The following is a 12,957-nucleotide window of genomic DNA, read 5'->3' as shown; positions in this document are numbered from 1 at the left end:
GCAGGAAGGAAGGGAGGTAGGAATGGAAGAAGAAGGGAATTGAAGGAATGATGGAAGGGAAGAGGACAGAAAGGAGAAAAGGAGAGGGAGGGCACAGAAAGCAAGGGAAGGAAGAAAAGAAAGAAAGAAGGAGGAGGTGAAAGAAAGAAGAGAGAGGACGGAGAGAAGGTGCAAATTTGGGAATTTAGTTGACTGTGCTGCTCCTGCAGTTCTGAAAATCTGGAGACCTTTGATTAACTGAATACAAATTTTATTCTTTCATAAATAAAAAAATCCCTTCTTTCCTTGGAAAACATGTACTAAACATGTTTTGACGGATCCCTTCAGTTCACCACTGAGAACAGCAGTCATGTATTTGCTATTAAAAGGTATCAGAAATCATTTCTTAAAGAAATGAAAAGCACCTTCTGAGGTGACAAACTGTAAGAACAAGGAAGGGGTTTAGGAGTGAGGTTTCTTACACTCACTTTCATCAGGGCTGAAATCATTTGGTGGGATTTGGCTTTTTCCTCATGTTTTCTGTACGGTCCGAATTTCATTTCATTTACATGACCCTTTGCAGAACATAAGAAGCTTCCACCTAAACTTTGGCTTTCCCCTGGCCTTGAGGTTGAAGAAACCAACCTCACAAGCACAAAGACAGCTGCTGCTGCAGCCTTGGAGCCTGTGGGAGATTTGGGGTTCTCCAAAGGTGTCAGAGCTACCTCCAGCTGAAGATCCTGCCTTCCCTCAAGGTGAGATGGAGAGCAATGGACTTTGGAAGATGAGAAAACCTTGGGATATGTCCTCCTCAGCACACACCCAACACAGCCATCATAAAAGCAGTATTTGAAGATAAGTTGGAGAACACAAGCCCCTTGTGCCAGCCCCGAGGCACAAAGTGCTTTGTGCAAGGACATAAGACATGCCCCTGTAATATGGGGGAACGTTCCTGGTGCTTGGAAGCATCAGGACTTGTGTAGTTTGGGGCTGAGCAGAAAAGTGAGCATTTACAGCTATATGGACATATCCAAAGTGTCCTGTTTCCTCCTCATAATGCCTTTGTTTAACACATATAATTGCTAATGAAAGAGTTACACCATCCAGTTGGAAGTTGCGCAGAGCTGTAAAGAAATGCTGGCAGCAGATTATCGGGGCACTCCCTGGAACTCCACCCTCCCGGGGTTTGTGAGACAGGAGGGGTTTGTGAGACAGGAGGTGTTTGTCACACTCCCCTGGAACTCCACCTCGTGCCCACCATGGCAGACTTGAACAGGGCTCCCTGTCCAGGAGGGGAAATTCCTGAGCTGTGTAGCGGGATATGAACGTGGGAAAAGGCGACAAACACGAGCAAAATGTCACTAAAGCTCATCTGCTTCTTCCTCTGCACCCTGATTGCACCACATCTCACAGGTAAATGACTAAAATATCTCCAGTTAAGGCAGAAGACAGGGTTTCTGAGTCACAAAGTCTTTTGTCCTTTTGTTAAACATGCCTCTGCAGTACTTAAGCCAAAGAGTATCAGGTCAGGTGACCTTGAATTTTAATTCTTTTTCTAAAATTTATATTAGAATGAGCAAATGAAAAAACAATCTGTAAATTCTGTGTTCTACAGGTCAATTCTGAACTCTAAAGGGAAATTTCAGTTTGAAGGAATTTAAATAATGCTGTATTTGTCTCTGTTCTTTCGCTGTTCTGTGAGAAGCTGAACCCTCAGTTTTTCTTTTAATGCTGATAACTTTGAGCACAGGGATGCCCTGCCTGTGGAGTGGATGCAGGGTCAGAGAAGAAGGATATAAAGTGCTAATGATTAGCTCAAAATGATTCACTGAGGGTCTCCTTTACCCTGGAAGGAGGTTCTGCAATTTGTAGTCTGCTTCTCCACGTAAATGCTGGACATCAAACACATCTAGAAGGGGTTTGGCCTCAGATCTTCTGACTACATTTCAGTACTTTTGATGGTCAGTCCCCTAGAAAGCAACATGGTTTGCCAGTGTGCTTGGGTTTTGCCAAGTTCTGTCTTAAATGTGCCATCTTAGGGTGTGTCAACAACATTCAGGTTGTTTCTCGCTCCATTTTTTCTCTACCTCAGAAAAAATTTAACATCTTCTTTATTATTTATAGTCCTTAATTGCTGACTACAGAAACTACTAGGAGTTAAGGATGCCTGGCTTTCATTTTCAACATTTGGCTTACAAAGAAATTCCTTTATCTTCTTGGGATGTTATAGACATTATTTTCTTGTTCCCAATATTCAGAATTCAGAATTCCCTTGTCAGATTCCCCTTCACTGATATTTCCTCAAATGGAGAGGCAGATCATGCTCCAAGATACAAGAAGCTGGGGTAATTGGTGTCCTCCAGATTGGCAAAAGGAGATTAAATGATACAACACTTGAAAGTTAAAAATCCAGTGCTTATTAGCACAGCAGTGAGGAAGGGTTTCTCAGCCCTATAAATAAAATTTTAAGGGACATACCAGGAAAAGTGGAGACGGGATAAAGCAATTCTGGACACCATGTAACACCAATTCCAGAGTTACTGTTTCTTCTTGTGTTGTTGAGCCCCTGAAAGGAGAGGATATGATGAATAAAGAGGTAATTGTATTAATATTTTTGCAGTGTTCACATGCACTTAACAGTAAGTAGTGGTAATAGCAGTGATGAAGTAATGATGAAACATTATTGTGTTCTGCATTCGCAAAGCAAGAAGGATATCAAAATCTATCCCAGAGCAATGGAATTTTGTCAGGGTTTATTTAAGACATTTTAAAGTGAAAAGTAAGAGAGAGAAATGTATTGGACTTCATCATGAATTTTTTTAATTGTAAATTCTTTATGTTTAACAAGAGGAGGATAAAAATATTATACAAAAAGGGTCATCACCGTTCTAAGTGGAAATATATTCTTTGTGTAACAAATGTACTGCTGAGAGGGTAGGAGGCAAAAATGCTATTTACAGAGAAAATCTGGACACGTCTCTCTTTGGCATGACTGGAGATATTGGGGTAAGAGTCAGTATGGCTTGAAAGACTGGAGTTTGGCTTTTCCTGTGAGGCTATTTCCGTACTGCTTGGGAATCCAAAATCAGATGGAAATGTGCAGCCCTGGGCTCTCAGCCCTCTGAGTCCTGCCTGTGCTCTCTGTCCAGTTGTCCCCTGCACTTTTTTAATGATTGTCTCTTTTTTCCTTCTAAATGCATAGACCAGAGTTAATGTATTATTTTCGTACTTCCCTGTTTTTACTTGGTGCTTTCTCTGTTTATATAACTTAGAACTGTCTTTTCTCCCAGTGCTAAACTTGTATTTGCTACAATTGTTTTGTGGGCTGTTGCAACAGATGGGTTGGAGAAACCATGAATATAATTTGTTTGGATATGACACAGGATGCATTATGTCTAGATCAAAAGTATTTTAGAAAAGCATGAACCTCTCTTCCAAACCTAACTTTCAGCAAGTTTCAGAAACTTAAACCAATGAACTTCTTTTATACAGACTCATGCATTGGCATTAGGTACAGAGTTTTTCCTAGTGAAAGGAAGAAAGAAACCTTAGTTTCTGGATGTGAACTTTTGTGGTTCAGCTGAAACGAGGTGACAGGTCTCACTGTGCCAGTAGAAGAGTCACTGGTTTTGCCAGGATAACAGTGGACTAAGGTAAGCATAGTCTGGGAAGGAAAACTGGTTCCAAGCAGCTATGAAATAACCTTTGGGCCATTAAAAACCAAAGTCCAATTCAGAACTATCTTCCTTTAAAATAGGTTTCTGGACAGTTTAATAAGACAGGGTTTAGTACTGTTGAATACAAATATATATATATCCAAAAAGTCCTGAAGTCAAGGACTTAAAAAATTAGGAAACACAAACACTCCTGTGCAGTTCACCCCTGTTCAGACCTGGAAAACTTCATTGTGTGCATGAGTCATGTGGAAAACCAGTGTCTGATCATGTAAATGAGGATTGTTATGTAATTCACACACTTAGGTAAGCCAGCTCCCAAAATTAACACAGGAACCAAGAATACAAAGAAAAGCAGCAAACACTCTAAATGTTGAGAAGCATGGAGATCACAAGAGAAAAAATGGGTGGTTAAGCTGCAGTTTGACATCACTAAGGATTTTTTTTTTTAAAGATTAAAAAGTGCCTTGACACATATGAAGCCTCAGCCAGCCAGAAGTGACAGAACTGCTGATATGGCAGAGAGTGACTCCTCTGGTCTCTAAACGGCAAGAAAACTTCTCATCCCAGAAATACCTGGATTTTACTTCAAAGAACAGCTGACAGTTGTGTCAACAGATCTGTATAACATGTTGAAAATCGTAAAAAAGTTGGCAACAAGGTTCCCTATATCATTAGTGATTTTATAAAGATATATATATATACAGCGAATATTCTAGGGGCAGAAAGAAGACAGACATTGTTCCAATGCTTTAAAAGAACAATTGTCATGAAAACATTGCTCAGGGACTTGTCAACTTGATTTTGATCCTGGGTAGAACAACTGACATTAACTGGTTTAACTTTGCAAACATGGCTCAAAAGAAGACGCCCTTTTTAATGGCAAAGACTATTGGACTATAAACCTGTCAAGTGAAATAATTGAGTAAAAGAATAATCTTTAGGTAACATATTGGGACAGAACAGTTACCTTGTTTTGGGGAGTGTGTTTGCCATTGCTACACTGGGTTGGTAGAAACTACTCCACCCATTCCTGCCTTCCAGAGGTTCCTTGGGAACCATTCCCTGCTGGGCAGAGAGAACATGATTGTCCTGGGACAGGAGAGCAGCAGAACAGAGATAAGTCTGTTCCCATAGGGTAGTGCAGGATTTTCCCATGGGGAATCCTCCTTTCTGTGCTCTGATCCAAACACTGCTGAGGATTTTACATCAAGATACCACAGGATAAAATTAACTCCACTGTGGGTACCATCCCATGCTTTGATGATCTCAGAGTAATGTAATAATTTCATTTATAGAGCATTGAGTAAGTTTATTCTATTAAGAGGTACTTTGCAGCCTACAAGCACTTACATTATTAGAATCCTGCAACATGAAGGGAGCTGTAGCAGAGCCAGGATCTTCCTCAGTCTCCAATCCAACCTGGAGAGAAATTGCACATTCAGAACCACGGTATTCATTAGAACCGTTTAGAGAGTGCATCTTTTACTTGACTTCATTAAATAGAATTGGATGGCTTGACCTTTTCTCACAGTTTCACTGATACAATAAAAACCTCTGGAATAAAGAAAAGGCACCTTTGCCTTTCTGCACACAGTGCCAGCCTGACTGCTCTGTCATTTGCTCTTTGGTTGTCACTTCTTCTTCTTTGCAAAATACTTTCAAATACTGAAGTGACAGTAGTGAAATGAAGAGTGTGTATTTCTGATGCAAAACACTGTTTTGTACTATTGTTCTAAGCTGGTTTTTTTTCCTAGTGCATTCAATTTTTTTCTCTCTTTTACTGGGAATTTTAGGTGAAGAAGCTTTGCTGACAGCACCGCAGAACATCTCCATTCTTTCTACCAACATGAAACACTTCTTAACTTGGAGTCCTGTGATCATCCAGGGAGAAACTGTGAGATACTCAGTTGAGTTTCAGGGGTAACTTCTGGTTTTGTCTTCTTGTTTGCTCTTTGAACACTGCTTATCTACACTTAAAGTCCTACTTTTTTTTCTTTTTTTTTTTTTTTTTTTGTGTTTTGAGCACTGTTCAGCTCACAAGCCTAAGAGAAGTTTGATACTTCAGGACTGCTAATCACAAGTGGGGGGGGAATTCCTTTTACTCCAATTCTGAGACTGTTTACAGGTTCATCAATACCTGAGTAATCCAAGGTGTGCATTGATTCCACATAAGAAATCTCCCTTATCCAAAGAATTCAAAAGTTAGGAAGATCAGCCAAAGTTTATGTAGAAGTAGAAAGCTTTTGAGATTTATTCAGTGTTAATCTTTTAAACATTTAACACACATCACAAAAGGTTTCTGATACATCTTGAGCTATGACTCGTATTACAGTATGGCTTTGGAATTCTGGGGTTCCAGGAAGGATCAAGTCAAATGAGTGGGCCGGATGTGATGCACCGACACTGCGTTGGCTCTCCCCACCTCCCACAACACCGAGCTGCATTTGGCTCATGAGCAGGCTGGGAGATGTTCTCTAGATAAATCTAAAACACACCCATACTGCTTTCATACACTCCTGGTGTTCCAGCACATCCCAGTACTGGTTTTACCTGGGAAGGACTAACAAGCAGCCTTAGCCCTGTCACAGATACATCTCCTGTCACAGATACATCTCCTGTCACACTGTTGCCCGTGTGCTTTCTTTCCTCCTCAGGGAGTATGAGCGAGTGTACGCCAACGAGAGCTGGATCCCCATCTCCGAGTGCTCCCTCATCACAGCCACGCTGTGTAACATCACAGAGGACATCTCAGCCACCGTGGCCTATAACCTGAGGGTGAGGGCAGCTCTTGGTGCCAGGAGGTCAGAGTGGGGCACCCTGAAAGGCTTCTTCAATCGCAACACCAGTGAGTCCCATCATCGGCTTAAGCTGCGTGGTTCGTGTCAGCTTCTCAGAGTTTGGTAGTGGGGGATCCCTCAGGAGCTGGGGTTGTTGAGCCTGGAGAAGAGGAGGCTCAGGAGAGATCTCATCACTCTCCACCACTCCCTAACAGGAGGCTGTACCCAAGTGGGCATCAGTCTCTTCTCCCAGACAACCAGCAGCAGGACAAGAGGTCACGATCTTAAGCTGTGCAAGGGGAGGTTTAAGTTGGACATTAGGAAGAAGTTCTTTACAAAGCGAGTGATTTGGCATTGGAATGGGCTGCCCAGGGAGGTGGAGTCACTAGACTTGGTCCCATGGTCTGGGTGACAAGGTGGTGTGGGGTCTAAGGTTGGACTCGATGATGTCAGAGCTCTTTTCTAACCTCGCTGATTCTGTGTGTGGTGCCTGCCACACAAAGCCCAGATATCCACAGAGCACATCCTGCTTCTCAGCTCCTCTCATGCTGTGCTGGGATGTTTCACTCCTAGAGAGCCATGCTGTGTCCTCGGACAGGAGGCAGGGCCAAATACACCAGGGCTTGAATTTGAAGGGTTTCAAAGACAGCCAAGGTAACTGCAGGCATTTCTTCTGGCAAGCTGGTTGTTCCTGCTCCTGATTTCAAAGAGTTGTGATCAACTAGGATAGCTGCCAACTAATCCATGTCATCTAGTCACTTCTAAGGGCCCAGAGCCTGATCCTATGGGAGCATTCACTCTAGAAAACAGCCATGTCACCCTGTGTCTGCCCTATGCTGTCCTGAAAATCCAACTCCCTCCTCCCATGTTGTCAGATATATGAACTAATCTCAGAAGAGGAAAGAAAAATAGAAACCACATAATTGCCCTCATTCTAGCAATGCAGGGTATTTTCTCCATCTCCTTTCAACTCCTGCAAAGCCTGAGGCCCAGCTCAACCTAAGGATCATGAAGTAGCCTAAAATTAGTGTACTATTTCCAGGGTTTCTCTGGAATCATTACCTCTGTTCTCTGCCATGTATTCAACTGCTTTCTGCAATAAAAACTTATGGTGGAAAACCTCTGTTGAGGTGACTATTCCACTGTAACTCTCAGACTGGGATGGGCAGCAGTCATCAGGTCTAGCCAGGGGAGAAAATGCCTGTCCTAGACCAGAGCTGATATTAAACCTTCATCAGCCTTTGGAAGTTATCCACTACTTCATGAGTGAGCAGTCCTCGTTCATACAGAACTCTCAGCAGAGCAGCATCAGAAGTGTCACCTAAGTTGGTGAATGTGTCACTTGGTGTGGAAGATTGTTCTAGATAGTGCCTTAGCTGAAAAATCCCTCCCTTTTCCAGGAGCCCTGGTGGCACAGAGTTGAGCCACAGACCACAGTGTGAGGCAGAGAGAGGGGAAGGACATTCCTGAGACTGACATGAGAAAAGCAGCAGCTTTCTCACAGTTCAGTGAAGTATTTGACAGCTTGGTTCTGTGCCTCAGGGACCTCAATACAATCCTCTGGCTAAGCTGTGAAAGTTAGAGGATACAGCTTGCAATGGGATGCAATGTAAATACGACAAAGGTTAAAAAGAGAAGGAAAAGTCGCTCTAAGTTCTTGTCCTTCTGCATTTTTACTGCTTGCTTTCCCTTGTCTCTGCTTTCACATGTCTTAGGAAACCTGGCATGGGGTCTGAGAGGAGCTCAGGAATCCAAACACAGCCCACAGGTTGTGTATGGGGTTCCTAGACAGTCAGGGCACCAGCACAGCCCACAGTGCTTCCAGGCTGAGGAGCTCCAGTGTCAGAGGCGTAGGTGTAGAATCACATAAAGTATGATGACATATGGAAAACGCTTTGAAAAGATCTTAAAACTAACAATTTAAGTCAGTTCTCACTCCTTCATTTATCAGAATTCAAATAGTTAGTTGGTATCCAGTGTGCCAGCACAGAGCTAAAAAGAAATGCTCTTACTTGATTAGTAGTTGCATCTTGCAATGCCCCTTTGTTGCTCAATATTTGGTTTTAACTTCCAAATAACCTTATCAATTTTCTGTTTTAATTTTGAGGCATAGTGTTAAGCAAAATTTCAGCTTTCATTTTAAAAGTACAAGTAGATTTCTGGGCCTCCCATTTGTGGCACATCCATCATAAACATACTTGGCTTTTATGTTTTCATATTGCTCAGTACTTATGGCAGTTCTCTGGATGTAAAAGCAAATTCTATTAAGAACATCTCTTCTGTGTGGGACTATGCACTGCTTTCCTTCCTTTCTTGAAAGCAGGGAGGTTGAAACTGGTTTTAGCTATAGCAGAGTGCTAAATAATGGCATAGATAAGCAGTGCAGAGATGATCTCTGGCTTGTCTTGATTCCCAGTTCACAAATGTACAGTGTGTAGTTTCATCTATACTTGACCGATTCTCATTATTTCACTAATATTCCTCCCAGCAGAATTCCAGGCAAAACCAAGCTTTGAATACCAAAGTAAGCAGGAAGCAAATCACCTACAGATTCACTTGCATAAATTTACAAAAAATTAAGCCACAGCAGATCATCAGCCCAAGTCTACATAAAACCATGTAGACCCTAAAAGAAAATCAGGATTCATGTGAAATGCCAGAGTTATCCTGAGGCTCATAATGCTTTTTCCTTCACCTTTGAATAACTGCCAAAATTCCCATGAAAAAAAACAGTGGCTTCTCAGCTCCTGTTCTGCATGTTAGTGCTGAGCTAATGCCCAGGAGCAGAGGAGCTGGGCTGATCTGGTGTCTCTGCTTCTGGCTGCCCAGCTGGTTCTGCTGCAGTCGGTCACGTGGGGCCCTCAGGCCAGACAGTTCCTCTGCTGGAGAAAATTCAAAACCTTTCAAGTTCTGTGCAACTCAGCTCTTGCCAAGCTCCTGTTTGAAATGCTCGTCATGGTCCTTCTCCTGCTGGAAGTCTCTTACTGCATCTACACATCCTGGGAGGTAGAGCAGAGGGGTTTCTGCCCCACTGAAGCAACCAGCTGTTATTCCACATTACTGTTACTGTACTTGTGATGGCAGCTTCTCTTCCTCTCCAGACTGGGAAAAAGAGGAGGGTTTTAAAGGTTGCCTCTGATGTGATAATGGTGCTCTCTCTGTGTTGGCAGCTTCCCTCACCCCCCCTGTGATGAAGGTCATAGCAGATGGGTATCATTTACTAGTGGAGCTGGAAGACATGGGGCCTGCCTTTCAGTTCTGTGTTCTCTACTGGAAGAAGGGCCAGGAAAGCAGGGTGAGTGTTACCCTTGGGCTTTGGGTAATGAGAGAGAGCCCTCAGAGACAGATCACACAGACACTGCCCAAGGCTCGTTTTCCAGTCCAAGCTCCTGCTGGGAGGCTGGAGGACCTGCCTGGAGCTGGTGTGTGCAAAATCACTGTGCACATACCACTGGGCTGCTCTTACCCTCGTGGAGAAGCTTGTCTGTTCCTTCCACATTTCCTTCTCTGGGAAGAGGAGTCCCCCCAGGTACCTCAACTGTTGAAAGAAAGCAGAAGGCAGGTATTCCTCACGCACAGCACAACACTCAGATCAGGCAGGACCTTAGTCACTGAGCCCTTACACCAGGGGAGTAGGTTACAGTCTAGTGTTGAGGTCCAACATCAACATTATGCCTCTGGTTTACAGCTTCTTCTTTCCATCCCCTTCTAACCTTCCAGATGTGTGTGGTCTCACTCTGCACTCCACTGTGCTTCCTTGTTTGCTGTCCCTTTCTTCCCTTACTGACAGAGTCCTCACTGACACCTCCTGCTGCTCCTTCCTTTCTCCCGGTAAAGTCTGGGCAGCATTATGGCAGGGCTTCTGTTCCAAAACAGGTTCTTACCTTGTGTCCTGATGCTTTCTCTGCTGATTCTGTGGCAGATGCAGCAGAAGCTGGTGAGAGAGGTCAGCTCTGTGGTTCACCTGGACACCATGGAGGCAGGAGCTGAGTACTGTGCAAAGGCTCAGTCGTACGTCGAGGCCATCAACAGGAGCAGCAGCTTCAGCCAGACCCAGTGTGTGAGAGCCCAGGGTGAGAGCCAGCCCTGCTTCCTATTCCTCTGGTGTAGTCATGTCCAAGGACACCCAGTAGATCCTCCTTTATTTCCACCCCATATCTCCTGCCTTGTTTGCAAGTGTGCCCATTTGTTCCTTGGGAGGGGTAAAAAAGGGAGACTCGTGAGTGCAGCCCCCTGCACTGGCACAGGTATCCTTTCCTGGAGTGTGTCAGTGAGGGATCTCACCAGGATGGGTGCAGGCTGACTGCAGTGAGTGTTTGTCCTCACAGTGTCTCTGAGAAGTTTTGTTTTGCTGCTTCTGTTATTTCCAGGTGACACATCCATGTGGCTGGTTACTGCCCTCATCTCCTCTGCTGGCTTTGCTGTGGCTGCTTTAACCCTGCCTTTCCTCACCTGGAAAACAAGTAAAATCTTTCAGTACTCCTGCTGCCCTGTTGCTGTCCTGCCAGACACACTGGTAACTTTTTTTACTGTGCTTTATTGGTTTTTGGGGTGCTGGGTATTCCCAGGAGCATGGGTCAGGCAGGAAAGGCAGACACATAGGAAGCCATGCTCATTCCAGCGTGATGGGTTGAGCTGCAGGGACCCAGTAGCCCTGAACTGGCTGCACAGCTGTCACTGCCTTCAACACAGAGCCCTGAGCAGGGAAGATGCTCCTGGTGCTTATGAGGCATGGACTGACCCTGCCCGAGCAGCTGCTCCCTGAACCAGATCTGTGTCATTGGCAACACTGCTCCACGTCCCCTGGAACCAGCTCTGAGCTGCTCAGCTCCTTGGTGAGGAGAAACCTGACATCAAAGGCTCCCTCAGGAGTGTGTTTAAACACCCAGCTCAAGTGACAGTGCAGGTGGCAGCTTTGATGGCTGAGGGTTCCTGAGCACTGGGCAGTTGGGCAGGAAGGATGAGAGGAACAGTTTGTCAGGAAAAGCAGAAGTAGAAGTAGACCAGCTCATCAGCCTGAGGGTGTTTGAGTGAGTGCATTTGTTTTGCAGAAAGTATCAGAGCCCTCCACCCAGTTGATCCTGTGTGGCAGTGAAGAGGCTGAGCAGTGTGATCTGACAGTGGTTGTGATGCCCTCAGAAGAAGTTCTCCGACTGTGGCTACAAGAAACACTTTAGAGCAGCCCAGAAAACAAACAGCCTCTTTGCAGCATCTTCATCCATCTGCATCAAAAGCAAGTAGAGGTGACAGCTGCCAGTTCTATGCCTCCCCTTCACATCCTTACCCAGGAGCAGACATGAGGTAACTCGGTTCCCTTTCTCACATGGGTGGTCCCAAGGCAGAGCTCACCCTTCACCCACCAGGATTTCACCAGAGCAATGCATTTGGAGCCCAGTGCCTTAGTTCCAAACCATTTCAGCCTCAGTGTTTTGCCTTAGTAAGAGCTTCTTACATTGCAAAACCAGCTGGGATGAGCAGGGAAAAAAATGTTTTTAGTGCTGCAGGCCTTGAGCTGAGGTGACACTCATTGGAAAGGGTGTTGGCAGTGACGGAATCCTGAATTGCTGCGTGTGACAGATAACAATGTATGGTGCCACCAAAACTTACAGACAGTGCCATGAGGGATGACTGGATTTCACCAGTACTTAGGAGCAAGTGATGTGAGAAACATCCAGACTTCAGAGCTGGTTGCAGGGAGTGATGAGAACATTTTGGGTGCAGACCTTTGCAAGAGCAGCAGTGTCACTAACAATGTATAGGTCCACGATCACCCAGTCAAAAATAGGAAAGCTGTGTATGAGTGAAGGAAAAACTAGGACCTTCAGAAAAAATATAATTAGGAATTAACTGTTTCAGTGAGAGGAAGTGCAGGAAAACAGGGAAAAGATTGAGAAGGGTAGGCTCAAGAAATAGGAGAAGAAATAAAAAGGGACAAAAGTAAGAGCAGATCATGGTCAGGATTGCCCAGGGTGCCTGCTGGGCACCCCTGGGGTTCAACAGCAGGACATTGACTGTGTCACACAAGGCAAATGATCTTCTGTGGTCAGGAGGGCCAGGCTGAGGGGTAAACAGCTAATGGAGGAATATCAGGATGTATGGATCAAGCATTACAGCATTGTCATGGTAGTGATGATTCCAGGCCTGACAACATCACTATCCTCCAGATATCCCGTCCTCTTAAGGAAAGACATTGCCAAAGACACCAGAAATTCCTTCTAAATACAAATAAAATATAGTTTTTTTGTATATTGCAATTGTGGCTGTCACTTTGGGGGGAAAAAAAGTAATTTATTACCTCTGAAGCAGAGATTTGTGTTAGCAGGGCATGAAAAGACATTGATCTGAGAAGCTTTTTTTAAGGCTCTCAGTGGATCTAATGAAATGCAAGACATCTCTTTCTTAAAGAATATATTTTCTTAAATTTCATTCTTGCAATCTTGCATGAGGCCATCGGGTGGCAACAAAGCACCGTGAAAAAGTAGAAGTGACTCAGGATTATCTATCCCTGTATTGTCCTGTCCAGG

General features: G+C 44.3%; 1 protein-coding gene across 1 annotated transcript; it reads left to right on the top strand.

Moving 5' to 3' along the window:
- Positions 1 to 1,334: 1,334 nt before the first annotated feature.
- IL20RB (interleukin 20 receptor subunit beta) lies at positions 1,335 to 12,327 on the top strand. The gene is made up of 7 exons (XM_032704303.1): positions 1,335 to 1,390; positions 5,439 to 5,576; positions 6,311 to 6,501; positions 9,604 to 9,728; positions 10,356 to 10,506; positions 10,804 to 10,949; positions 11,485 to 12,327. Exons 1-7 carry the CDS (start codon positions 1,335 to 1,337, stop codon positions 11,608 to 11,610), a joined length of 933 nt encoding a protein of 310 aa, XP_032560194.1. The 3' UTR covers positions 11,611 to 12,327.
- The last annotated feature ends 630 nt before the right edge of the window (positions 12,328 to 12,957 follow it).

This window comes from Chiroxiphia lanceolata, chromosome 16, assembly GCF_009829145.1.
Source record: "Chiroxiphia lanceolata isolate bChiLan1 chromosome 16, bChiLan1.pri, whole genome shotgun sequence".
NCBI lineage: Eukaryota > Metazoa > Chordata > Aves > Passeriformes > Pipridae > Chiroxiphia > Chiroxiphia lanceolata.
This window is presented reverse-complemented; position numbering and strand designations above follow the sequence as displayed.

What these genes read in the sequence shown, in the direction of transcription:
- IL20RB (XM_032704303.1), top strand. Translation starts at nt 1,335, where the DNA reads ATGTCACTAAAGCTCATCTGCTTCTTCCTCTGCACCCTGATTGCACCA. An exon ending in CTGATTGCACCACATCTCAC is followed by an intron (nt 1,391 to 5,438) that starts AGGTAAATGACT and finishes CTCTCTTTTACT; the next exon opens with GGGAATTTTAGGTGAAGAAG. An exon ending in TACTCAGTTGAGTTTCAGGG is followed by an intron (nt 5,577 to 6,310) that starts GTAACTTCTGGT and finishes TTTCCTCCTCAG; the next exon opens with GGAGTATGAGCGAGTGTACG.